Consider the following 25,590-nt stretch of genomic DNA (forward strand, 5'->3'; position numbering starts at 1 on the left):
AAAATTGAATGGTCAAACACTAATGTTGTCTCTGGAAAACACCTTGGTGAAATAAGGTTCAATATTTTGGAATTGCTAAAAAAATCATCTTTTTACAAAGAGGAAAGGCCTGGCCCTAGATCTCTGTTGGGGAGTCTGGTACAACAGACCTAGCCTCTGATACCAAATAATACATTTAGGCTTTGTTGCCTCACAGATAGTATGCAGGGGACGTGGGTTTCCTTAAATAGGAAACCATCTGTCTTTTTTGTTGAATTGCCAGCCTAAATACCAAGGCTGAGACTTCTCCTCTGCACCTCAAATTACAATCACCTAATACCTTAAGACCTTGAAAAATGTCTTATTCACTGAATCAATTATTGAATAGTTGTGCTTTGTAGCTTTTTCCCCGATAAAACCGAGATTCTCATTATTGGCTCCCCCACCACTCACCGCAACATGGATCCGGCCTACAAATCCTTCAACGTCGACCGCAACCTAATCCCAATCTCATCTGCTGCATAAACTGTGTATCTGGGCACTTCAGTCGACTTCTCACGTCCGTCAAGTTAACGCGATCTCCTCCACTGTCGCCTCCACAGCCAAACCCATCAACGCCAGTAAGCCTTTCCGCTCCGTACCCAGTCGCCTTACAATTGCTAGATCCATCACCGGGGCCAAGTTGGACTACTGGAATGCCCTCTTTGCTGGCACCTCAAAACGCAACCTGAAAAGGGTACAAATCATCCAAAACAATGCCCTCTGAGCTGCCCTTGGCCTTACCAAAGACGCCCATGTCTCAGAAGCCAGAAAAGACGTCCATTGGCTGCCGTTTCAGAGAGCGAATCCACTTCAAGATCCTCTCCATCATTCACAAGTGCCTCTCCGAAACTGCACCGGACAACCTTTCTCATTGCGTGGAAAAAATACACGCCCTCTCGCCCACTAAGTGCCCAGCTTCAATCACCAAACTGCAAGCGGCTCAAGCTTCCCTGTTGTCGCTGCCAAGCTGTGGAACAATCACCACTTGTTCTTCAGAATAGAACCCTCCTTTTGGACCTTTAGGTGAAACGGGGTTCTTGTCTCTCCCCTTCTCTATACAATATATTCACCAAGCCCCTGTTCGATAATCTGGACCTTCTGGGTATTACCTACATTAACTATTCAGATGATACTCAGATTCTCCTCCCACTTTCTGGGGATTATGACAAGGATTTGGCTCTGGTGAATAGTGGCCACTCATGGTCTATGCCTGATTGATGACAAGATGGAGCTTATCATCCTGGGCACCCACCTTAACCTTAAGAAATTAGGCCTGGAATATTCATCATTCTCCATCGATGGAAACCTCATTAAGGTAGCCAAGGAAATGAAAACCCTTGGCTTTCACCTTGACTCAACCCTCTCCTTTGACAAACAAGTGAAATCAATGGCCTCCACCACTGCTTACACGTGCAAGCTCATGACTGGCAAACCCTTACTTTCAAACGACAGCTGCATGATCCTGGCCAGAGCTGTAATACTTTCCAGGCTAGATCACTGTAATGCTCATTACATCGGTGCCAACAAAGCTATTATCCAGAGGATACATATCCTCCAAAATAATGCATTAAGTGCCAATTAGGTATGAACAAAAGAGTACACATCTCAGCGTCTAGACTTTTGTCTGCAGCCAGGGACTGAAAAATGGCAGATTCTCCAGGCCAGGAAATGGACGTGTGAAGAGGTCGTGAACTTGGCTTGCTGAAGAAAATCCCAAGGGAGGGGGCTACACCTTTTGCTCCTGAGAGAGATAAAAGGCAGACCATTTGCTGTTAAAGAATATGTAATGCACATTTTTAGAGACTCATAACTTGCTATCAGAAATGGTGAAAAATATAAAAAGGGCAAAGTTGTTACTCTAATTTTTGGACCTACATTTCAAAATGGGGTGGAAATATAGCATATTCTGTACAGGAATGGCAGTATATGTGACTTTATGGGAACTGTATTTATGCTAGAATTGTTAAACTTTGCACACACATTCCTGTGGTAAACACACATTTGTTGAAATTTGGGGAAGGTTCGGAAAATGTGTTCATGGCGAAATAGACAAAATGCTTCAGAAAGGCGAAACAACATCTCACAGCTGTGGGCTTTTGACTAACAGATACTCCATAAAATATGTGATCCTTGTATGTGATTTTCATAGAGGTTACAAATGTATAAATATGTATTTAGGACATAATTCGATTTTGATACTAGTGGCTAGGCGAGGGGTCTAAGGATTGTAAAAACCAAACCATAAAACTTGACAAAAAAAATCTGTCCTTGATCCAATCACTCGGATGCAAGGCGAAGATGAGGCTTTGATCCAATCCCAGTTCACAGGGGAACGCTTAATTAAGCCACCCATTTTTGTGATGTCTTTGGAAAGGATAAATAGAGACAGCTGACAACACAGAAAGATGCACTCTCTCTTCTGATTCCAGCAAAGCACTCTGATCCTGCATTCAACATCCAGGTCTTAACATCCCTCGAGATCCAGATGCCAAGGACCAGACCAAGCAATAGCTGAACCATTTTCAGCAAGGCCTCAATCCTCAACTTATCCTCACAACCCAGTGTAGCGCTGTGGTGTGGGAAAGCATCCTGAAACTGTTTGGCCTGCTACCATGAATGCTTGCCTGATTAACTCGCCATCCCGCTGACTTGAAATACCCCTAAACAAGGGCAGATCCTGTGCGGTTCCGGTGGCAGGCCTAGCTTATCCTGTCCTGAGACCGATGTGCTGTCCTTCCTTGATAGACTCGATCTATTGACCAGAATTTTGACGGGCCTAAAATCTTAAATCCCAGTGGATTGTATTAACAGGATGCTAGAGAACTATTGTATACCTTGCATTATCTTGTTCCACTCCAATCTCTGAACTATCCTTACTTTCATAACCAGTAACAGTGTCAGAATCTTTAATGCTATCTTATTCTGTCTATTTGCTAAGTGTCATTTTCATAGTCCTTTTTATTTGTGTAACTCTGATCCAAAAATTCCACTTTGAGTGTTTGGACTGGTTCTGCCGGGGAAGGTGATGGGGATCTGTTATGAAGTCATGAATCAGTCTCAGAGCTTACTTTGTCCCAACTTGGTGGTCTAGTCTGAACGCTCTAGTCTTGAGTAAAAGCAAAAGCCATATTTTCCGATTTTAAACTGAAGTTCTTGTGCAAATTCGTGTCTTTATTTCTGAAAAACACCTCTCACTAAAACCTCCATAACTCGAAACAGTGCGATTAACCCGTTATATCAAAAATCGCATAAGTAAAAGTTTGCGGCGAATTTACGTTTGTGCAAAACTTTTACACGTGTGAATTGCTTTTAAATTATTTCCTACATTGCCTTTGAGTTTCCAACTGTTTTCTTTTGATTAAATCATTGCTTGTGCTTGCTTGCATCTGTTCAAAGTGGTTTCCGTAGGAATTTATAATAATTTAAGCATTTATGAACATATTTAGTGGTTTTGCTCAGCCAATTTCAAAGCCATTCTGACCGTTGAAAAGTCAAATCCGTTTTTCTCTGGTGTTTAAAGGGGGAAGGTGGGAGTGATATTCTGTTTGGTCTGTGTTATTACTGAGTACCTGCTCTCTCCTCACATCTATATAAATTGCCTATTGGTGGGCTGAGTGACCACAAAAGTGATGGGTGGAAGGTTTCGAATGAATCTAAACCACTGGCAATTGCTCTGGGCAACCTTGCACACCACCGTTTTTTAGCCCGTCTGCGCCATTGCAAAAGGGGACCAGCCATGTGCAAATCAGTAGTCAGCTGCCGCCACCGAAGGTAGCAGCCCAGCCCGAACTGCTAGGCCAGGTCCCCTCTGCACAGAAAACCAAGCAACCCCAGACATGTTTCGGCCTTGTTGGACCTCCTCAGTGAGGTGCAGCCTGGTTCCCTGTGGCGCAGCGAGCAAGGGACCCACGTCTGGGCATACCCTCTCTCACAAGGAGAAACAAACTGACCACAAAAGTGATGGGTGGAAGGTTTCGAATGAATCTAAACCACTGGCAATTGCTCTGGGAAACCTTGCACACCACCGTTTTTTTAGCCCGTCTGCGCCATTGCAAAAGGGGACCAGCCATGTGCAAAGTCAGCAGCTGCCGCCACCGAAGGTAGCAGCCCAGCCCGAACTGCTAGGCCAGGTCCCCTCTGCACAGAAAACCAAGCAACCCCAGACATGTTTCGGCCTTGTTGGACCTCCTCAGTGAGGTGCAGCCTGGTTCCCTGTGGCGCAGCGAGCAAGGGACCCACGTCTGGGCATACCCTCTCTCACAAGGAGAAACAAACTGATCACAAAAGTGTTGCAGGGGGAACCTCTAACCATAGTGCTATCGATTCCAAACCAAAAGTATTGTTTTCTTTACTGCATTCTTTTGGTGCTCAATACTTGATTCCCAGTGCATTAAAGATATTATTATTGTTCCTGTCACCCCATTGGTGATTGTTACCTATTAAAAATATATTGTGATTTTAATTTCTAAATACATAAATATTTACTGTTGCAAACTAACCTGATTCCTGGTTCAGTGTGACGGGGGGGGGGATTGGATTTTGAGAAGGGTGTGATATGAGTGGTATATCATTCAGAATATTGAACTTATAGACAAAAATAAATAAGGGTTTCATTTGCGCACTACATGCTGGGTGAGACTTGGGTGCGTGCCTGATTGAATCCCTTTACAGCCTCCTGCTTTCTCCGTTTACCTTTACACCCCGTTCCCTTAATGTAACTAGCGCGTATATACCCGAGGGTTCAATGCGCTGCTACAAATACCAAAATAAATAAATACTTGGTCCCCTTCTTTGTTTACTTGCTTTCTGTTTTACTTTGTCTGCTCCGGTGCCTCCAACACATGGACTTGTCCTTCCTCCCCATGATTTTTGCACACTTTGTTTCTCTTTCTGTGCCTCTTGCACTCTTTAATTATGTTTCCTTCCATGCCGTTTGCACCTTTAAACTTGTATTCTTGCTTTACTTTCAGGTCACTCACACCCTCTTATTTCTGTCTTTCCTTGAAAAAATACTGGCTTTCTTTGGCTGAGACAATTGTGTTTCAAGTATTTCTTCTTCTTTATTACATGGGTCCCAGACCCCTTTAACTTTCTCATATATGCGGGTGCCAGACCCTTTTTGGCTTTTTCATATAACTTTGCTTCTCACTACAAGTCCGACAAGACCCCGTTCCCTATGGACAATAGTGGACTTTTAGTTCACAAAGGGATTCATACGTTTCTTGTCTTTCTTTGCAAATATCCCGCTTCAGCCTAACATGTGCACCAGGTTTCTTATCTCACAGAAACTCACCGGTTAGCGCAATGCTGTCAGGAAGGCTTGCTGGCTCCAGCGCTGAGGTCAGGGTCTCACTGCTTGCCTCTCAGACACACCAGGGTCCTGGATACCTCCCAGGGGAGCAAGCACTTGCTTAGCCACAAACAGTAGGGTTTAGCAGGCCTTGACCTGGCTCCCTGTAGGCATGGCTCCCTTGTCACGCTGAAACCCTTCTCACACACTGGGTCAGTGTCCGGGTGGCCCGTTCTCCACCGAATAACTAGAGGTCTTCCTTCTGCTGCAGCTCCCATGGCTCCTTCAGCATCCACGGCTTACTCTGCTTTTCTTTCAAAGCTCTGACTTGGGACTGAGAAGGGTTCCCCTGCTGTAATCGGCTAATGCAGGCTCCCTTCTGCTCTCCCAACTGCTTCTCCTGTAATGCTGAATGCCCCACCTTATATACACCCGAGGCCTGTTAAGGGACTTCAGATGTGAGTCCTTGGCCTCCCTTGCCTGACCTTCATTGGGCCAATTAATCGTACATGCCTGACCCTTATGCCCCCTTCTCGCCTAGTTAATCCTGAAGTGGTGTTTAATTGACTGCATGTGTGTAGGATTGCTGTCAAGGTCCTGACCTCGCCTGACTCTATTAATGGGACAGCCTAATGGTGGAGTGTAGTAGGCCCCTCCCTGCACAGTGTTGTTCCTATTGGTAATCCTTAACTCCCGGTCACCTCTTCCTCATCCCAATACATGTTGGAAATGCGTAGGGGGGACGGGATAAGATTGAAAATACCTCCTAAAGGCTGAGGGCGAGTGTGATGATGTGTAACTGATTTTTGTGTACTGAATTACAGCTCACATTCCCCCTCCTAAGACAGGCCTGGCTGCTCTGCCACACTACCAACCTGGGGTAGTACAGGCCTATATTAGAAGCTGGGGCCCTATAACCAAGGGATAAGTCTTGTAGAGTCCAATACCAATTGGGCTGTAAAAAAGCTCACCTAAGACCCTTGTTTAGACTGGCTAATAACAGGAGAAACAGAGGCTATTTGCTTTGAGAACACTCAAAAATGTGGGCCGGTTTTTCATTCAATAAGACCAAGTAAATCTCAGATGATCACAGATCAAATAACTTCTTGAGACAATTTTAAACACTGAACAGGTAATAGCCTAGCCCACAAAAATTGTGCAAGCACTCTTAACCAAAATAGCCTGTTATCAGGATGGAGTTTAGAGAACAGTCAGGCAAGTCATGAAGCTGTTAGAAATGATGGCTTCATGTATTTACATTGTGCATCTCGCATGACTGAATTTGCGTCCTGTACAGCAATGGCTTGCATACCAATAGACTCAAGTGTCGGGCGGTTGGGACGATCTAGTGATAGTGTCACAAAAGCGGGTAAACAGTCTACACTGGTGGACAGAGGCAAACCTGCTAAGGGGCAGACATTTCAACACCCCACCACTATGAATAATAATTGGCCCTTCAACCACTGTGGCAGGAGCCCTTTGACATGAAGCAGCAGTGTCGTCCTTCTCTCCCAGGTTGAGGCAAAGGGGCCCAGAAAGGTGGTTTTGCCACCATGCTGTACCCACAGCAACCCCTAGTGCTAAGCCACTATGAATTGGACTTTATCAATTACACTCAGGTAGGAGGGTAGACGGTCACTGTATGTTGAGTAGTGACATTGCACCACTATGCTCTCCGCCAGCCTCCCAACACAATGATCTTATCGGCTCACCCACACCACCATCGGCTTACCGTAAGACACCTTGCCTCAGTCCACCATTGGGTCGTATCTTCACACCCGCTGGGACTGATCTTCACGAAGCCCGCCATAGCAATGACCAGGAAAGTTCAGACTGGTCCCAAGTATGGTGACTGACTGGGGGCAGTACGGAAATTGATTAAGGCGTAGAGGGATGTTGCCTTTACTCTGGTCTGCCCCAAGGATGACGATCAGCGATACACTGTTTGGCATGAAATATGGAACCTGTTGCAGGCTCGCTCTGGTTTAAGACCTCTGTAGTTTATCTCTGGTTCCTTTGCTGGTGGGCAAGAGTAGTGATAACAGTGGGAAGACAGACCACAGCGATGGCACTTTGGGTGAGGGACAATACAGGAGGAGAGGCGCAGGGTGGGGGGAAGCCTAGTTTGGTGGGAGCTGTGGCACTGATATTTTGGTCGAGGTGGCTGTGGGAGTCTGGGAAATGATGGGACCTGAGCAAAATAGACGTGCAGGAGCGGGAATAGACTCGTACCTTGGGATAGTGGTGATTGGAGGTGGCTAACGGCCACCTCAGAAGAGGCGGGAGGAAGGGGTATGGTGCATTTGACGGAGGGGGGCACGTTGTGCTCCCCTGGTCTTCAGGTATGCTATATGTAACCTGGGTTGTTGATCTACAATTAGTCAAAGGAAGCTGGTAATACTATTGTATTTCATCACATGCTCTATGTTTAAAAACTAAAACACAAGTTTAAAAGAATACATAAAATAAAAAATTCAGCTCTTTAGGCCGAAATATCATACAGAACCTGTTTGTTTGGGATCTTGTACTTGATTTATTTTTAGAATGTCTTTTGTTTTTGACGGACAGTAGACTAAGGTAACAGTTTCCATTAAGATTTTTTTAAACCTTTTTCTAAGCACTTTTTAAAAAAAAAATGTTGACATATTAGGCACATTTTATTTCAGTAAAAATAAATATTGGGATACAGATTTGAGAACTGCTGTTTTCACGTAATTTTTTGGAGAATTTTGTTTATGTATTCCTATTTGTGTGTGGTCTAATTCATAGAACAATCCATGCTGAATAAGGGAAGGTTAGATACCTGTAATGATGGTTCTTTAGAGCAGGTACCTTCTGTGGAGTCAAATACAACTGTACATTCTCCATCATGGGGTCTGGCATGCTTTCACATGCTCATGAATATTCCCCGTCGTCAGGCTGGGAATACTCTGTGAAAAAGAAAGCTGTTTCGCTTTAACTTGAAAACTGCTCGTCTCCTATAACCAATCACTGTCCTTTGGGTCATACTGCCCCCAGCCAATGACAGCCGTCTCACTAAGCTCCACCCCCGGTGGACATCTTAGGTTTTTTACAGGGCTTTGGAAGTCCTCTCACATTGCTCCTTTTGATAATTTTTTCCTTCAATCCTTTTCATCGTCGACCATTGCGGTTGACTACTGGCAACAGGGACGATCGAGTTCCATCATCGGATCTTCTCTCCAAGCTTGGGCCTACATCTCACCTCGACGATGTCTGACATGGGCAAGAGGAGTCTCTTCAGGGCCTGCGAGAAGTGTGGCCTGACAAATGTTTGTCGAGGATCAGCACCTCAAGTGCCTGTATTGTCTGCATCGGGACCACAATGAAGACGGCTATGAGATGTACCGTGGGTCCTGGCGAAGACCAAACGAGATCGCTTTCGCAGGTTGATGGCTTCGTTCAAGAAGGAGAAGGCCTCTTAGGCAGCCTTCGGGTGCAATCATTCCTAGTAAGCGTTTACTCATGTTTCCTCCCGAATGAAGAAAGTCACACAATTCTTACCTGGGTAGACATATGCTGGTCAGTATCATTGGTGGAACATTACGGCGCTCGGCGAGGAACATTGAAACCTGCAAGGAGAGAAAAGACACAGGTTAGCAATATAAAAGGCAAAACAGCGCCGCGCCGGACAGCATCGCGCACACCACGCTTTCGCCTACCGGCCCATGTTCATCTTCAAACTGCATGACAACACCAAAATACCTTTCCATACCTAAAAGGAAAGAAGCAAGACATTATTATTCGAACTAAGAGGAACATAAGAACTGCATAAAAAACTGTAAAGCAGCAAACCTACGGAGTCGCAGCAGGCCTGGATTCCCAAAGGGGGGCTTGCACCAGTGAAGTAACCTGGTCGCTGTTCGCCCCCCACATCTACGCGCCCCTGCCACGAGGAGCAGGACGGCGAATCCACCTTTCACAATATTAAGACCCATCGTTAACCAGAGGCCTTACCAAGGGACCGGGAGAGGGTTCGAGAGTGCAAATCATCCAACCAGGGCTGGGTGGCAACCCCGTGGATACCAGGTGAGCGTAACAGTCATCCATGTGGCCAGGACACGGCCATCGCTTTTGGATACAGTTCCTGGGGGTGGACCAGTGCGGAAAATCAACTGTGTGACCGGCTGGGGGTGAGACATCCGATGGTGAGACATGCTATTCCCCCCCCTTTCCCGTACCCATCCTTTTTTATATGATCTTCCAATGTCCCACCTCCCTCCTGTTTCTACACAAACACTGGGCCGAGGAAGAGTGCGACTTAGAGTAAAAAGACTAACCCTTACACATCTCATTGGACATGTCCCACTAATCGGGTCAGGCAAAGGCACTTGACTTTAATTACATACATCTGATACCCATTAGCTCTCCTCACACGGATGAAAGGCGGAACATAGTGACACACTCTGAGCAAGGTGGAACACGAGAAGGAGCAGAACCTCTGGGGCGAAGCCGAACCTACTGGAGCAGAACGACTGATAGAGGGATGAAAACAAAGGATGGAGAAACTTGGGGATCCCTGCAGGAGGTGTGGCCTCCGAAGAGCTGTGAAAGCTATGCATAGAAGGCCAAATCCCAGACAAGAAGACTGCATTCCGTTTCAAGGGCGCCAGTGACCCTCCGGGTTGAACGACAGAGTTGGGGAGGCAAGGCCAAGCCTGGTTATTAACCTTGACTCGTGAATTAAAACCGAAAAGACAAGAAAGGAATGCACACAGCTGGTGAGTTGGCGAGTGACATGAAAGGCCGGTGTGTTAAAGAAATATTGAAGGTGCAACAGTATATCTCACAATTGAAGGCAGCATGCGCGTGGATGAGACAAGAAGGATGGCAGACCTGTGGGGATCTTTAAATTACCCATAACTGTGAAGCCAATGATACAGAGTAGCAGAGCGGTCCGGCGAAAGGAAGTAGCCCACTCGAAAGTCTCTGTGAAAGGTCAAATGTTTTGTTATAAAGCGACAAAGTGAATGAACTCTAAAATGCATAATGATCATGATTAACCCAGAGAAAAGAAGTGAAAAGATGCATGTTGAACTTTTTTGCTTGTGATACTGAACTACCCAGACCATGGGCAAATAACGTAAGAATCTGAGCTGAAGGGAAAATCAAAGTGGTCCTGTGCAGGTCTATAGTAAAAACCTTGCACATTCAAAAGTCTTTGACATCAGGAAAAGGTCTGAGCCCAACTGACGGAGAACGAAAGTGTGATAAATTAGGGGAAGGGAACCCCAAAAGAATGTGAATTAAGCTTGGCGAAGTGCTGTGATTGAAAGATCCGAGCACGACTGAGGGAGATCTACGTGAACTTTTTGCTTTGGAAGGGTCGAGCCTGACTGAGGGAGACCTGCGTGAACTTTTGTTGAACTGTGAAATCACTTTTGAAAGCTGGATCAGTGACTTTAACGTGGAAGGCCAAGCGCGTCTCGATCCACGTTTTGAACTGCCTTTGTTTTGAGAACCTGAGCCAGAGAGCGTCATCCTGTTTACGGGGACTGCCTTACTCCGTGCTGTACAACGTGGGGAAGGGGAGTTGAATCAACAACATTGATTCATTATTATGACATTGATTTTCCTTTACATACATAATCTCCCTTTACACATGTTTTGTATAAGAGATAAGGCAGGCATTGGGTTTTGTTAGTATAGGCCATCTTTGTTTTGACAGAGACTGATTAGGACTGTTTCTTTAATATTTGATGGTAGAGACTACTCCCATCCTAGCTATATGGCAAAGCAGGAGTTTTTCCAAATCTCAAAAATCGAATAATGGGATTTTCAATTGTATATCTTGTGCCAATGTCATACTTGTAATACCATGCCTCCCTTACACTTGCCACTGCCTGTGGTTGTGTGCATGTACTGCTGTGTAATCGTATTCATGAGCATGTGAATCCATGCCCGACCCCATGCTGGAGAAAGAACAAGTTACTTACCTGTAACTCTTGTTTTGCATGGGTCTGGCATTGATTTGCATTCAAACTTTTCCTCCTTCCCCTCTGTGGCTCTTCTTGGTTATTATTGTCACTTTATGTGCTCTACCAAATCTGAGATGGCCACCAGGGGTGGAGCTTAGGGAGACGACTGTCATTGGCTGCGGGCAATATGGCCCCAATGGCAGTTATTTGTTATAGAGGAGACGAGCAGTTTTCATGTTAAAGCGAAACTTTCTTTTTTACTGAGGAATTCCAGCATGATGCCTGGGAATATTCATTAGCATGTGAATCCATGCCATACTCATGCTGGAGAACAGGAGTAATAGGTAAGTAACTTGTTCCTTCGCCTTTCCTCAAAAGAAATATTCTTGCCATTTTATTTCATGTAAAATATGGCTTCTTTGTATAGACCTAATCAAATCATAGAGCTCAATTAGTAGATTACTATGTGTCCAAAAATATGATTCATTCGGAAATGTTTCTAGATTCACCTTGATGATGGGGTTATTCTTGTGTATTGTGACTCAATAGATACATGCTCAGGCAAACCATTAAACGAGGTAAGTAACTTTTTGTCACAGGTTTGCAGAGGTAGGTTGGTCATGGTTATTGTATCATACTACACAACATTAGCATGGGGTGTTTATAAGTTGAGAGTGGGGCTTGCAATAACAGCAATTAAATGCGTTGCCCAGTGCTGCTTTAGCCCCATTGTAAAGCTATGCACCCAAGTAGATGGTTGTTTTTTCAATTGTTTATGAGCCACTTTAATTTAAAAATTGCCTACAAACATGACTGGGAAATAAAGGATGAGACAGAATTGTTTTTTTTATTTTTTTATTGCCTGAATGATATTTTTCTACTCCACTGATTTTAAATCTCTGTGCTTTTTCTCATCCTCAATACTTTCCTGCCTTCAGCTTTTAGGAGACCCCAGGAGTAAGGTACCAGTATACCCTCTTCTTTTGTTTTCAGTTTTCCCCCCTTCCTTTCTGCTTTTCTTTAAACTATTTACTAAATGGTTGACACCAACATTAGTGCAACTTTTCAAAAATGTATATAATGCAAGGCAACCTTATCCACTAATTCCTTCAGGCTTTATCCATTGGTTGACGCACCTAAACCATTGCATTCCCTACTAATTGCCTTGTTGTATTGTCACTGATTCTGTTACGGTCAGTTTATTGGAGTTTTATGTTTGGCACACATTTAAAAGAAATTAGTTTTAGATTTGTGAAAATGAGCGTAAAGGAAATATTGAGTTTCTAGTTAAGGTGGTAGGAACAGGACTCCACCATAAGAAAAAGGAAATCACCCACTCCAACTTGCCGTCTAATAAAAAGTCTTATGAAAAAGTACTTTAGGTGTAGGAGTCATCAGGACATCATTGCTACTTTGTTAGCTGCCGTTTTTGGCAGTACTAAAAATTTAAATGTCCAGATGACCCAGTAGTCTGAATATTCTTGAGGAAGAGACACTCATATCTGTGGTATAACAGTAGCTACTGGGAAACGTTAAATAGATTGCTTTGCTTTTAGAGAAAATGGCAGCAGAGCCAATATGGCGTCAAAAGACATTAATGGATCATATTGTTTTCAACTGCTTGAAGAAGGGTATGACTGTTGCAATGAGGGAGCTAGTTTTCCTTTTCAGGTATTTGTGTTAAGAAAAAATGTGTTTTTCTTGGGTGCGATTTTGTCTTGGCATATGCTTCTTTCATGATACTGACTCTAGAACAGGGCCAGTGAATGAGACCCCATTTTGAACAATCTTTTTATTTTATTTTTTGGTACCATCTGTTTTTGAAATGTGAATGCAAAAGTATTGTTTAAGTGGCTTCTTTGGAAAACTTGTTTGCTATGTAGGTATCGGTGCATTAACTAAAACATTTGAATAACAGGATTTTGAGCTTGTATGACTATATTTTAATTTGTTCAAACCACCTTTTCCTTGCAGCATTTGTGTACTTAGAGTAGAATAATTGTAGCTATGTTTTATTTCAGTCATAGTTTGTTGTGTCTGCCATATTTACAGTCTAAATCAAATTGTTTCATTCCTCAGAAGAAGCCAGTGAGAAGACGATACGAGCCTTATGGAATGTATTCGGACGATGATGCAAACAGTGATGCGTCAAGCGCCTGTTCGGAACGGTCTTTTGGTTCCCGAAATGGTGGTATCCCCCATTACTTGAGGCAAACCGAAGACGTGGCCGAAGTACTTAATCACTGTGCTAGCTCAAACTGGTCTGAGCGGAAAGAGGGGCTAATAGGACTTCAGAATTTATTGAAGAGTCACAGGACTTTAAGGTGAGCATTATCTGACTGCAATATTGGGTATTGCAATACATATGTTCCCTTTAATAGTTGATTAATTGAAGAATAACTGCTTGTTTGTACACTGTTAATCCGGGACTAGATGTTTCATCTGTCCTTGTGGTAGCCCCCACTCACTTAGAGACATGATTACAGCCCTGATTAACCGGCTCACTGTAGGTGCTCAGCTCATGGTTTGTGTGCCTTTGACTGTTGTTCTTGTTGTCTTCCTCCATTACAAAGTTATTTCTCTCATGGCTCATAGCATAACTGGAGGTCAGACTTTCACAGCAGTGCTTGTGGCTTGTTGCAAGCATACATTGTGAATTCAGAAACTATTTCATGGTTTCATTCTGAAGCATATTTGAGGAGGACAGCGCCCCAACTGTTTGGATTAGAGCCATTAGCATTGACTCAAGCCATTAAGGATTTAGTCTGAAGAGGACAGGCTAACCAAATTAACCCTACACCTTAAAAATGCTAGAGGGCTACACACCTCTCCAGAGGTGAGAGGTGGAATTTGAACAGCCTAACCCTCATGGCCATACTAATGCTGCTTACACAAAGATGATGGCAAACGTCACAGATGCTTTGGGCTGGAAATCCCCTGCTGGGAAGTATGTTTTCATGGACATCCTTGACTGGGGATTGGGGGAATCTGGACGGGTGGGGGTGTAGGAAGAAAGTACAGGTAGAACCTATAGTACCCTTTCATATTGCCATTAAAGATCCTGTGTTTATCACTATAGAAAATAAAAACCTGCACAGTGCCACCAGTGCACAAGGATCTAGGGAGCAAATATAAACAAGCATGCTCTGACTCATACTTCCTTTCAAGACACCCCTGCTGTGGCAGCTTGGCGGTACAAACTGCAACTCTTAAGTCTATAGCAAGCTCTAAGCTTTCCTTGCCCCATGACTGGGGTTATAAGAGATATGACACCCTATTCAAAGTCTTTGCTTCAGGCAGCATGGCTCTAAAAGCCATTAATACAACATGTGTGCTTGCATTATATGCACATGTTACGGCTGAGCCCCTAAACCCCACCCTGCCACCCCGGTGGAAGAAACACCAGGACAGAAGAGAAGGGGTCCATAGCGCACACACCACTGCAGGGCATGCACACAAAGGGGTTCCAAGCATAATGCTACCCCAGTCTGAAAGGTTGTAGAGAAAATACATGACTCCCAGGATGCATGGTGCTGGGAGTAGCCTTAAGGAAGTCTCACAAGATTAAGAACCTCTCGCGGAGACTTTGGGATCACAGATATCTTCTTGCTCGCCTATAAAATGTCACACCCCAGAAGGATGCGCTCGACATTCGCTCCAGTCCGTGTCTGGTAACGCCTCACCTGATGCTCTGGAGAACTCCGCCTACCAGCTACTGCCTATGTGCCATTGCGTCTGACAGCCCACTTGACCCACTTCCGTGCAGTCTCTCTCGTTCCAGTCCACAGCACTCCTCCTGCAAGGGAAGAAGAAAAGAGGAGATAAGTACTGTGATTCTCGCCTTCTTTACTATTACTTGCATGCACAGGAGACTAACTCTCTAACAGACTTGCCTAACCAGAATCGAGGATAAAACACGCTTCCCTGCATACAGATTTATCTAATCTGGGAACTGTTAAATGCACAAGTGAAGCAGCCCATACTCACCTGGGGACCTATTTCAATTCTGCTATACTAACCTAATTTGGTGTGCGCAAACACCAAAACTACTGAAGATATCTTAATCATGTATAGCAGTGTAATGCTGCCCAAAATGTATTTCAATATAGCGGCAGACTCTCTTACATGCTGTTGAGTGAAGGAACTCAATCAGGTACAGAGTGACGAAACGGTCACCAAAGGCTCTATTTGGAACCTCTCAATCTCCAAGATTGGGAATAACAGGTAAAAATCAGGTACTTGGGAAGAGGAAGAAGTGTCAAGTATAACACTCACCTGTTTCCTCTTTTCTGTTGGTGAAGCAAGGAAGGGCAGATCAGGGACTATACAGGGTACTCCACGTGGGGGTCAGGCACAGGAGCACTGTTGAAAACGTTGGCACCTTGGGGCGCTGCCATCCCATTTTCACTGAGGAGCTCTCTGGGTATTATCTCCAGCAGTGGCACTGCATCTCCTGGGAAGATTCTGGTTCAGATTGTGCTCAGACCAAGGTAAGTTGTTACAGTGCGCACCTTGTGGGTGGTGATATTGGAGGCTGCAGAGCACATCCTGAAAGGCAAAATGCGAGATGGATTCCTCAGCATTGTCACGCATGGCATTCAAGCCATGTGCCACAGTCTGGATCCCGCGGACTGCATGTGGAGAGCGATGGCTACAAGCTTTGTTTTGTAGAGGTTTGCATGGCTCAGGGAGACAGGGGGATGGGGCGGTTACAAGATGTGCAATGTAATTTACTGGACGTGCCATGTGATGGATCTCATTTGTTTGGCCCAAAGGTAGATGATAGCCAGGATCAATTAAAAATATCTATGGCTTCAGAAAAATCTCTGGAAATGCACCCTAATGAAAGTTAGTCTTCTTCGCTACTAGGGCTACACTAGCCAAAGAGGTAAACAGTCAGCTGCCAGACAATGTCAAATAACATTGTTGAGACCATCAAGGGCAAGAAGATGGAAAAAAAACAGTGATCACCCCTGCTACAGTCCCACTAGTGCAGCACCAGCTTCAAAACTGCTTTAAGAGCTGTTACCATCCTACTGCGGTAGGGGGGGGCTGTCTATTGCATCATTCTTCAGAATGGTGTAATATTACTGTAGACGCAGGTGGTCACCCAGGGGTACTACCTGTCTTTTGTACCGTGTCTCCCAGATTGCGTCCCTCCCGTTCAGCCACCCTTTGCTCCGTCCCGCTACTTTAGCAGGAGATTGTCTCACTGTTGATCAAGGGTGCTATAGTATTAGTGCTGCAAACGGAAAAGAACAAAGGGTGATACTCCCTTTATTTTTCGGGCCTAAAGAAAGACAAAGGACTGCAAACCGTCTTGGACCTAGGAAGCTTGAACATGTTCCTCAGGAAGGACACATTCAAGATAAGAATCTCAGATGCTCCAGGCACTGGAGTTCCAGGACTGGTTGGTGTCACTCGAACTCCAGGATGCTTACTTTCATGTGCTGATACATCAGAAACACAAAATACCTGAGGTTCATTGGTAGTTATTACTTCCAGTTCCAAATTCTGCTCTTAGAGCTTACCTCCGCCTGAGCGTCTTCACCAAGCTTTTGGTAGCCAATGTCAGGAAGGGAGCAAGTCACGTTTTCCCCTTCCTAGACTACTGGCTGATCAGTGCCCATTCCCTGAGTCGGGCTCTGGACAACTCAAACGCACCTGCTACCTCCTTCAGATGCAGCTTCTCCCTTAACTTCAAGAAGTCCCAGTTGACACCATCCCAAACTCTTAAGTTCCTCTGAGCGGTTCTGGTCTCTACATTGGGCATAGCTTTTCCTCTCAAGGACAGGACTCTGCGCATACAGCAGAGGGCCACCAGATTTCAAAACACCCAATGTTTACCAACCCTGTACTTTTTACAGTGGCTGGATCTCATGGCATCCTGCATGTTCCTGGTGCCAGTGGCCTGGTTGAAAATGAGGTCACTTACTTCAAGTCCCGACCAGAGTCATGCAGGATCTCTTGTACTGGACTTGCAGAGAGAACTTGATGGCAGGATAACCTTTTTGGCGACCGTGGTTACGGGCGCCTTGATGAAAAGTTTAGGCACTCACCTGAAATAGCCAAAACTGAGTGGGCTGTGTTCCCTGGTGGCGATGAAGCTCCACGTAAAAACCTGCTAGAGCCGAGGGCAATCATACTGGCGCTGATGGCCTTTTTGCCCTCGGTACAGGTGAAAATTGTCCTGATCATGATGGAGAACACAGTGTCCATGCACTACATCATCAAGATGGGTAGTGTTGGCAGACCATGGAAGGGGCACTCCAATGTGCAGCGAGGAGAACAAGATCTCCTTCGCTGCAGTTAACCTGGCTGGGATGGTGAACAGAACAGTGGATGCACTGTTCAGGTAGGGCTGGGTCTCCCATGAATGAGAGCTGTGCCTGAAATTTGTTTTTGGAGGTCGCCTCCCTTTGGGGAACCCCTCAGGTGGACCTGTTTGTGCATTTTCTTTTGCAACTGGATATAATCTTCTGCTCCAGGAAATTTCCCCCGAGAGGGGCACTGGGGGAATCATTCATTGTGGTTTGGAGCTGCCCTCTTCTGTATGCATTCCCATCAATACTAGTCTTCCCTCGAGCGATCAGGAGGTTGAAGAGGTATGAATGAACCATGCTCCTGATTGGGCCAGGAGGACATAGTACCCGGACCTCTTGGACATTACCATCTGTCCTCCACTGCGTCTTCCCCAGCGGGCTGACCTGCTCTTACAAGAGTGAGGCTTGGTTTTTCACCTCAACGTTGGCATGCCCAACCTGCACGCCTGGCTTGGCTTCTGAAAGTCTGAGGTATGGAGCCTGGGACTTTCAGGAGGACGTAGTGTAGGTGTTGCTTTCGGCCACAATGCTGGCAGCGAAAGCTCTGTATTGCTGCTGATGAAATCCAGTGGCATTGAACCTTTTCTGTGAAATATCAAAGATCCTGTCGTTCCTCTTGCACCTGGCCAGGCAAGGTGTGCAGATTACGACAAAGGCTGTATAGCAGCACTTTCCTTCTCAAGCGCACGCCTGAATAGGGGTCGTTCGTCATAATCCCTATCATACAATTTCTGAAAGCACTAACAAATACCTTTCCCCTGAACCCCTGTGTGGAGCCGGCGTGGGTGTGGAACTTACTGCTGACTTTCTAGTGTCATCACCATTTGAGCCGATGCACTCTTATCCTCTCGGGCTCCTCTCCTGGAAGACTGCCTTCCTTGTTCCTTGTGGTGATATCATCGGCACACAAGGTTCAGCAAGCTTCCGGCGTTGTCTTGTTAAGCACTGTTCATGATCTTTACAAAGGATAAAGTGGCACTCTGGGTACGCCCTTCTTTTCTGCCTTATGTTGTGTCTGAATTCCACCTGACGCAAACAATTTTTCTGTTTTTTTTTTTACCTGCCACCTCATGACGAGAAGGTTACATAGGTTTAGACCCCTTAAGGCATTTAGTTTTTATATTGCCAGAGCGAACCCTTTCAGAGTGTAAGACCAGCTATTTTTGGGTCACAATGACTCAGACGGGAAAGGGAGTTGCAACACAGATAGCTTCTAGATGGATTCTCCTATGTGTGTCCGACTGCTTTTCTAGAGTGGAAAAGGGCATCCCCTAACAATTAAGTGCATTCATCCAGGGTGTGGCTGCTACATCGACACTCCAGAGGGGATTTCCTATAAAGAACACTTGTCAGGCTGCAACGTGGGCTTCTATCCACACGTTTACAAAACACTACTGCCTAGATAATTTGTTGGGTCAGCGCACCAGCTTTAATAGCGCTGTCTTATTTGACATCAATGGAGTTCACTCTTCCTGCTATGAGGTATTGCTTTTGGAGTCTAACTAAGATGAGGAATCCATGGGAGGACACAATCCATTACAAGAACAAATTACTTAACCTCTGGTAATGTTTTTTTTTAAATGTATGTTCCTCTCACAGATTCCTCATCACCGTCCCATCCTACCCCCCTCAAACCTCGATGCCAGAGCCGCCTGGTGCCCCCTGCAGTCTGTTTTCAAGTTCTGCTGCCACAGGAAGAATGTATATCTAAAATGAGTAATCTGTGGGAGGATTATCATCAGAAAGAACATTCCATGGGGGAATTAATTTTATTATATCCGTGGAGGGAGATGACTTTGGGTGGGATATCTCCATGAGGCTGTTTTGGACGTTCATCTCTTTCTCAGATGATTTATTTTCCTGTGGTTTTTTTTCTTCATCTGCCTCGCTCATGTAAGTCAGGAGTGATTCCATCAGCTGGATCTGGTGCAGGCTGTCCAGTACTATGTCTCTTGGATGATGAATATTGGAAATGACCAGCTTTTTGCGGTTTATGCTGGTGCTCCTAGTAGCAGAGCTGTGAAAATGTCCCAGTCAATGTGGATCATCCTCTGCATCTTGGAATGCTACAATCTAGCTTGCAAGGAAGTGCCTGAGGGTCTCGCGGCTTGTTAGGACTTGCTGCCACCTTTACCCTGCAGAGGGGGTTGTTCTCGTCTGGGAAGGCTTTGCCGCCGCCGCCACCACCACCCTCTTACGCTGGAGGGATTGCTATGAATATGGGGGGGTTTCACCCCAAACCCTCTTTCATCCTCTGTTGCTCATTCCTAACCCAGTATATTCCCCTCACCCTCCACTACTCGCACACAAACGCTTTTACCTGCTCCCCCCGCCCCTTCCCCACCACAAACATTCCCACTCCTCTCCCAAACACAGATATATATATATTTCTGATGTTTGTTAATCTGCTTAGAATCACATGCTGTGCATAGGTCCGACATCCAGTGGTCACTGCGGAGTATTGCATTTTGTTTTTCGTAGTCGAAAAGGGGACGTCGACAAGGCGTGTCTGTAACACTATCCCTATAGTGACGTGCGTTGTACCCACAATCCCTCACGCGTCGAGGTCCCTCAGATTGTTTTTTTCCGCCCAGCTTATGGTCGCCTTACGCGGAGCTCCTAGAGAGACATTGCTAAACACTTACTATGGGCCTCGGTCCTTCATATATATACTTACTGTTAAAAGATCCCTCCCCTCGACGTTAGCTGTGAAGCTGTTTCTCCGCCGAGCAAGTTTTCGACGGAGGGGAAGAGACGGAGGAGATCCTTCGGCGCTGCCGAACACGTGGCCAGGCCTCGCCGGCCAACAATACAGTAGGGAGAGTGGGGGTTCGAACTTTTATCTTCTCGTCGAGAATGTCTTTCTTTCTCCCCTATCTTTCCCTTGGGGTTGTTATCACCAGTTTTTATTGCCTCAGCTATGGAGAGGACACCTTTTAAGTTTTGCCCACGCTGTAGGGGCAAATACACTTGGAAGGACAAACACAAGCTCTGTAATCGTTGCTTGCCCCTCGATCATAAAGAGGACAGCTGCGCGGCCTGTAAGCTCTTGAAACCAAGAACTCTTAAAGAACGGAAAGTTAAGAGGTGGGCGGACTACGCTATGTCGAAGTCAGTTTCCTCACCCGCCGCCGCTGTTACAGAAAGTGACGAGGAGGGTGATAACTCGACGTCCGTTACGGAAGTTATTAACCCCCAAAAGGAGCGCTCGCGCTCCTCGATGTCCGTCCCCGACGGGCTCGGCTCACGCCCTGCTTATGGGGATGAACACCCCGGCGACAAGGACACACACAGACCCCATAGGCCTAAGCACACAACCCACGGCTCTTCTTCGTCGAGGACGAAGGATCCATCAGCGCCCAAGGGGACGCAGGGCACTCCGGCGTCTACCTCAGACCGTAAGGGTCTCGAGCCCCACCCGCAAACGCAGCCGCGACCAGCGATTGGGCTTTCATCTAACATGGGCGCTACCTCAAAAACATCCGACGGAACGCTCCATAGAGCGGCCGTCGAGAAGCAACGTGTAACGCAGGCAACGTCGACTCCAGAACCCTCGACTGACGAACTCGTTGTCGAGAGCCTGGCGAGAATTGTTTCCGAGGACAAACGTAAGCGGACGACGAAACAGACGTCGAATACCGCACCAAGAGATATAGAAACGCCGAAAAAGCACACAAGTAGCCAGGAACTGCCCCCTTCATCTAAGGGCACTTCTGAACTACCGGAGGGCTTTTCTGAGGGCGACGGAAACCTTTCGTCGACGTTGTGGGAGCGTTCTAAGCGTTTTGAAGGTGAAAACACTGATTTCCCCCCTCTAGACTATTCAGGGGTTCCCCATGAGACCCTTGAAAGACTCCATTCTTGTATGGAAAAAATGGAAAGGTTTTTGGGTAGCCAAAACCCACCCACACCCAAAAGACCAAGAGAATGGACCCAGGATGACCCTAGGGTCAAGATTCCTAGGCTGTTTCCCCCTTCTACAGACGCATATGACCTCACTGAAGAGGAGCAATACCTCCAGGAAGATGAGGAGTGTTTGGGTGGAGAGGAAGAACATGAGGAAGAGAGGTTTGAAGAAGACCCTTACACTAGTGCAGGAGCTTTTGAAGAGGATACAGCTACTTCACAGCCCTGGCACTCCCCATCAGTGCAGCCTTGGCAATCCCCATCAGTGCACTCAGACCCTGATGTCTTTCAGCCTTCTCCTCCCAAGGACTCACCTATTGGAAACACCTCCCCCATAGATGACCAACCTTCACTTAATGCACTGTTGCGCAAGGCAGCAGCGCATTTTGAAATAGACACAGGGGAGACTCTTCAGGACATAGACTTTGTAGAAAGAGTTATTAAAGAAAAAGCCCCGGTCAGTCTATTCCGCTCCTGGCTTCTATAAGGAGAAGAATAACTCCTTCCCTTTCCAATCCGGCCTTAGTCAGAGGGGTCAACCCTCGGATAGAAAAGCTCTTCAGCCCTTCGTCCTCTGACCCTTTGTACATCAGGGGACATTCTATTCCAGACTCCCTTGTAGTGACTAATACCAGAAAAAGAGCGGGAGTACCGCTATCTACTAGTGAGGCACCACCTGACAAAGAGGGCAAGAAGCTCTATGCACTTGGGAAGAGAATCACGACCTCCGCCGCCTTCTCAACCAGGATTGCAAATAACAATTCCCTACTAGCTAGCTACGCAGATGCACAGTGGAGCAAGCTGCGCAGCGAAGCAGAGGACGCACCAGAACCCCTGCGTTCACGCCTGCTAGCTATAATATCAGAGGGAACTCTTGTAAACCAGGGCATCGTAAAGAACTCCTTAGATGCCGCAGAGACAGCTGGCCGTTCCCTGGTTCAGGGAATACTTCTCAAACGCCATGTCTGGTTGCGCAATTCGGGTTTTAAGCCGGAAACACAGGCTTCCCTGATAAATAAACCCATAGAACAAACACATCTGTTTGGAAAAGCAGTTGATGAGGCCCTAGAACATGCGAAGAAGGAGTTTGATACCATCAAGACTCTTGACCAAATTTCTAGGCCAGCTATGGCAATAGACGCTCCTTTCGTGGCCAACGCCAGCAACAAAGCCAACAACAATTTTACTCTGCTACCAACTGGCCCTCTAACCAAAGTACCCAGTTCAGTCAAAGAGGCCAACGTCGTGGCAAAGGAAGAGGGCGCGGCTCCAGTCCCAAAGGCCCCACGGCCAATACCAACAAATGACCCGAAGATTCGGGTCCCCTCCCATGCATCACCGGTCGGGGGCCGGCTAACATCGTTCCTTTCAGCATGGGAGGGAATAACGTCAGACCGCTGGGTATTATCCACCATAGCCCACGGATACTGCATCGAATTCAACGGTTCCCCGAAATACAGACCCCCACGGAACCGACGCATGACATCAGAACACCTCACCATCCTTCTCCAAGAAGTGGACCAACTACTGGAAAAAGGAGCCATAGAGGTCGTCCCTCTATCTCAGGTAATGGAAGGTATTTATTCAGTGTACTTCCTTGTACCCAAAAAGGATCTAACCATGCGCCCTGTATTAGATCTGCGCCCAGCGAACAAGTTTATCAAACCCCAGAAGTTTCGTATGGTGACCTTACAGGAAGTGATCCCACTGCTATCACAGGGAGATTACATGACAACACTGGACATGAAAGATGCATACTTTCATATTTTAATGTTGCCAGCGCACAGAAAATACCTCAGGTTCATGATAGAGGGCAAACACTACCAGTTCAGAGTGCTACCCTTCGGCATAGCATCTGCACCAAGGGTATTCACGAAAGTACTGGCAGTGGCAGCGGCCCACCTGCGCAGGTTATCCATCCCAGTATACCCTTACCTCGACGACTGGCTCGTAACAGGGGATTCTTACGAGACATGCGTCTCAAACATCCAAAAGACTGTAGACCTTTTGTTCCAACTGGGCTTCTCCATCAACGAGAAGAAGTCCAGCTTAGACCCCAGCCAAGTCAAACAATTCCTAGGGGCTCTAATTCGAACAAAGGACGGCCTCGTCTTCCCCTCCAACGAGAGGGTCCAAAACATGCTGTTTCAGATCTCCCAATATGTGGCAGGTCGAGAGGTGACGGTGCGCAAAGCGATGCGATTGCTAGGAATGATGGCGTCATGTATTTATTTGGTACCTCACACGCGCCTGCGCATGCGCCCAATGCAAGAGTGGCTCAACAGCCAGTGGTGTCAGGCCAGCGGACAATGGGACGATATAGTGGTGGTCTCGCAAGCCTTGGTTCTCTCGCTACGGTGGTGGACAAAGGAAAACCTGATAATAGGGAAACCCTTTGCCACACCCGCGGTGGAGGCCACTCTAACCACGGACGCATCCCTCATAGGATGGGGGGCTCACCTATCCCATCAGACTGCTCACGGAGTGTGGACTCCGAACGTAGCATCCAAGCACATAAACCTACTGGAGCTACTGGCGGTGTTCAAAGCACTAAAAGCCTTCCAGGTACACCTACAAGGGAAGACAGTGATGGTCCTTACAGACAGCACCACAGCTATGTACTACATCAACAAACAGGGGGGCACCCACTCTCCAGGACTGTCCAAGCTGTCCCAGAATATATGGAAGTGGGCTCTCAAACACAACATGTTCCTACTGTCACAACACGTACCAGGGGAACTCAATCTGCTAGCAGACGAACTCAGCAGAGACTTCCCCGCTGCCCGAAGAGTACGAATGGCAATTGCATGAAGACATCGTCTTAGACGTCTTCACGCAATGGGGATTCCCGGAAATAGACCTGTTCGCAACTCTGGAGAACTCACAATGCCAAAGTTACGCCTCCAGGTACCCCCAGAACCAATCCAAGGGGAACGGTCTGTCGATTCAATGGTCAGGGAAATTTGTTTACACCTTTCCCCCGACTTCCCTTCTCAACAAAGAGGTGCACAAGATGCACCAGGAGCAGGTTACCATGATACTAGTCGCCCCAATGTGGGCCCGGCAGCCATGGTTCGCTCACTTGATGGAGATGTCCATATCTCCCCCAGTGAAACTTCCCTGCCCGTACAACATGCTGTCACAGGACAAGGGCAGGACACTGCATCCATGCCCTCAGACCATGAATTTAGCAGCCTGGCTCCTGAGATCATAGAATTTGGACATCTACAACTCCCGCAGAGATGTATGGACATCCTCAGGGAAGCCAGAAAACCTAATACTCGCCACTGCTATTCTAGCAAGTGGAAAAGATTTGTCATCTGGTGTAGAGGTAAGAGCATCAACCCGGTTGACTGCTCTCCCACTAACATTGTTCTGTACTTGACCCATTTACTGGATTCAGGTCTAGTGTTCAATTCCATTAAAGTCCACCTAGCGGCACTTTCTGCATACACCACTTCCCAACTTAAAGTGTCGTGGTGGAAGATACCAGTTATCAAGGCCTTCATGGAGGGGGTAAAGAGAATACACCCTCCGATAGCTAACCCAGCTCCCGGATGGGTATTAAATGTCGTACTTTCTAGACTCATGGGCCCTCCTTTCGAACCCATGCACAAGGCAACTCTTAAAGACCTCACTCTTAAGACTGCTTTCCTAATAGCTATCACCTCCATTAGGAGAGTAAGTGAACTACAGGGTCTTTCTGTTTTAGACCCCTTCGTAACAGTTCACAAGGATAAGGTGGTTCTACGCACACATCCAAGGTTTGCACCAAAATTCATCTCGAAATTCCATGTAAACCAGTCAATAGAACTACCAACGTTCTTTCAAAACCCTTCCAGCTTGGGAGAAAAAAGTCTGCATACACTTGATGTACGCAGAGCTGTCATGTTCTACATGGAAAGAACCAGACCACTGAGAAAGACTAATCAGTTCTTTGTCTCGGTGGCAGCAGGAAGAGAAGGAGATGCAGTTTCAAAGTCCACTACATCTAGATGGATTGTTCAATGCATCACACTCTGTTACACTCTTGCTAAGAGAGAACTACCCTTCAAGCCAAGAGCACATTCCACTCGAGGCACTGGGGCTTCCATAGCGTTCATTGCAAATGTTC

General features: G+C 46.4%; 1 protein-coding gene across 35 annotated transcripts in view; it reads left to right on the forward strand.

The window, feature by feature from the left end:
- The window catches only part of CLASP1 (cytoplasmic linker associated protein 1), a 2,584,612-nt gene that overhangs the window by 1,437,905 nt on the left and 1,121,117 nt on the right, over nt 1-25,590 (forward strand). For 22 of the 35 annotated variants that reach the window (XM_069616701.1, XM_069616705.1, XM_069616708.1 and 19 more), the window contains 2 exons: nt 12,186-12,209; nt 13,327-13,571. In XM_069616701.1, coding sequence (XP_069472802.1) covers nt 12,186-12,209; nt 13,327-13,571 — 269 coding nt within the window. The remainder of the gene's footprint in view (nt 1-12,185; nt 12,210-13,326; nt 13,572-25,590) is intronic. The other 13 variants (XM_069616704.1, XM_069616712.1, XM_069616727.1 and 10 more) reach the window with 2 other exon arrangements.

This window comes from Ambystoma mexicanum, chromosome 9 (assembly GCF_040938575.1).
Source record: "Ambystoma mexicanum isolate Mex_15411 chromosome 9, UKY_AmexF1_1, whole genome shotgun sequence".
Taxonomy (NCBI): Eukaryota; Metazoa; Chordata; class Amphibia; order Caudata; family Ambystomatidae; genus Ambystoma; species Ambystoma mexicanum.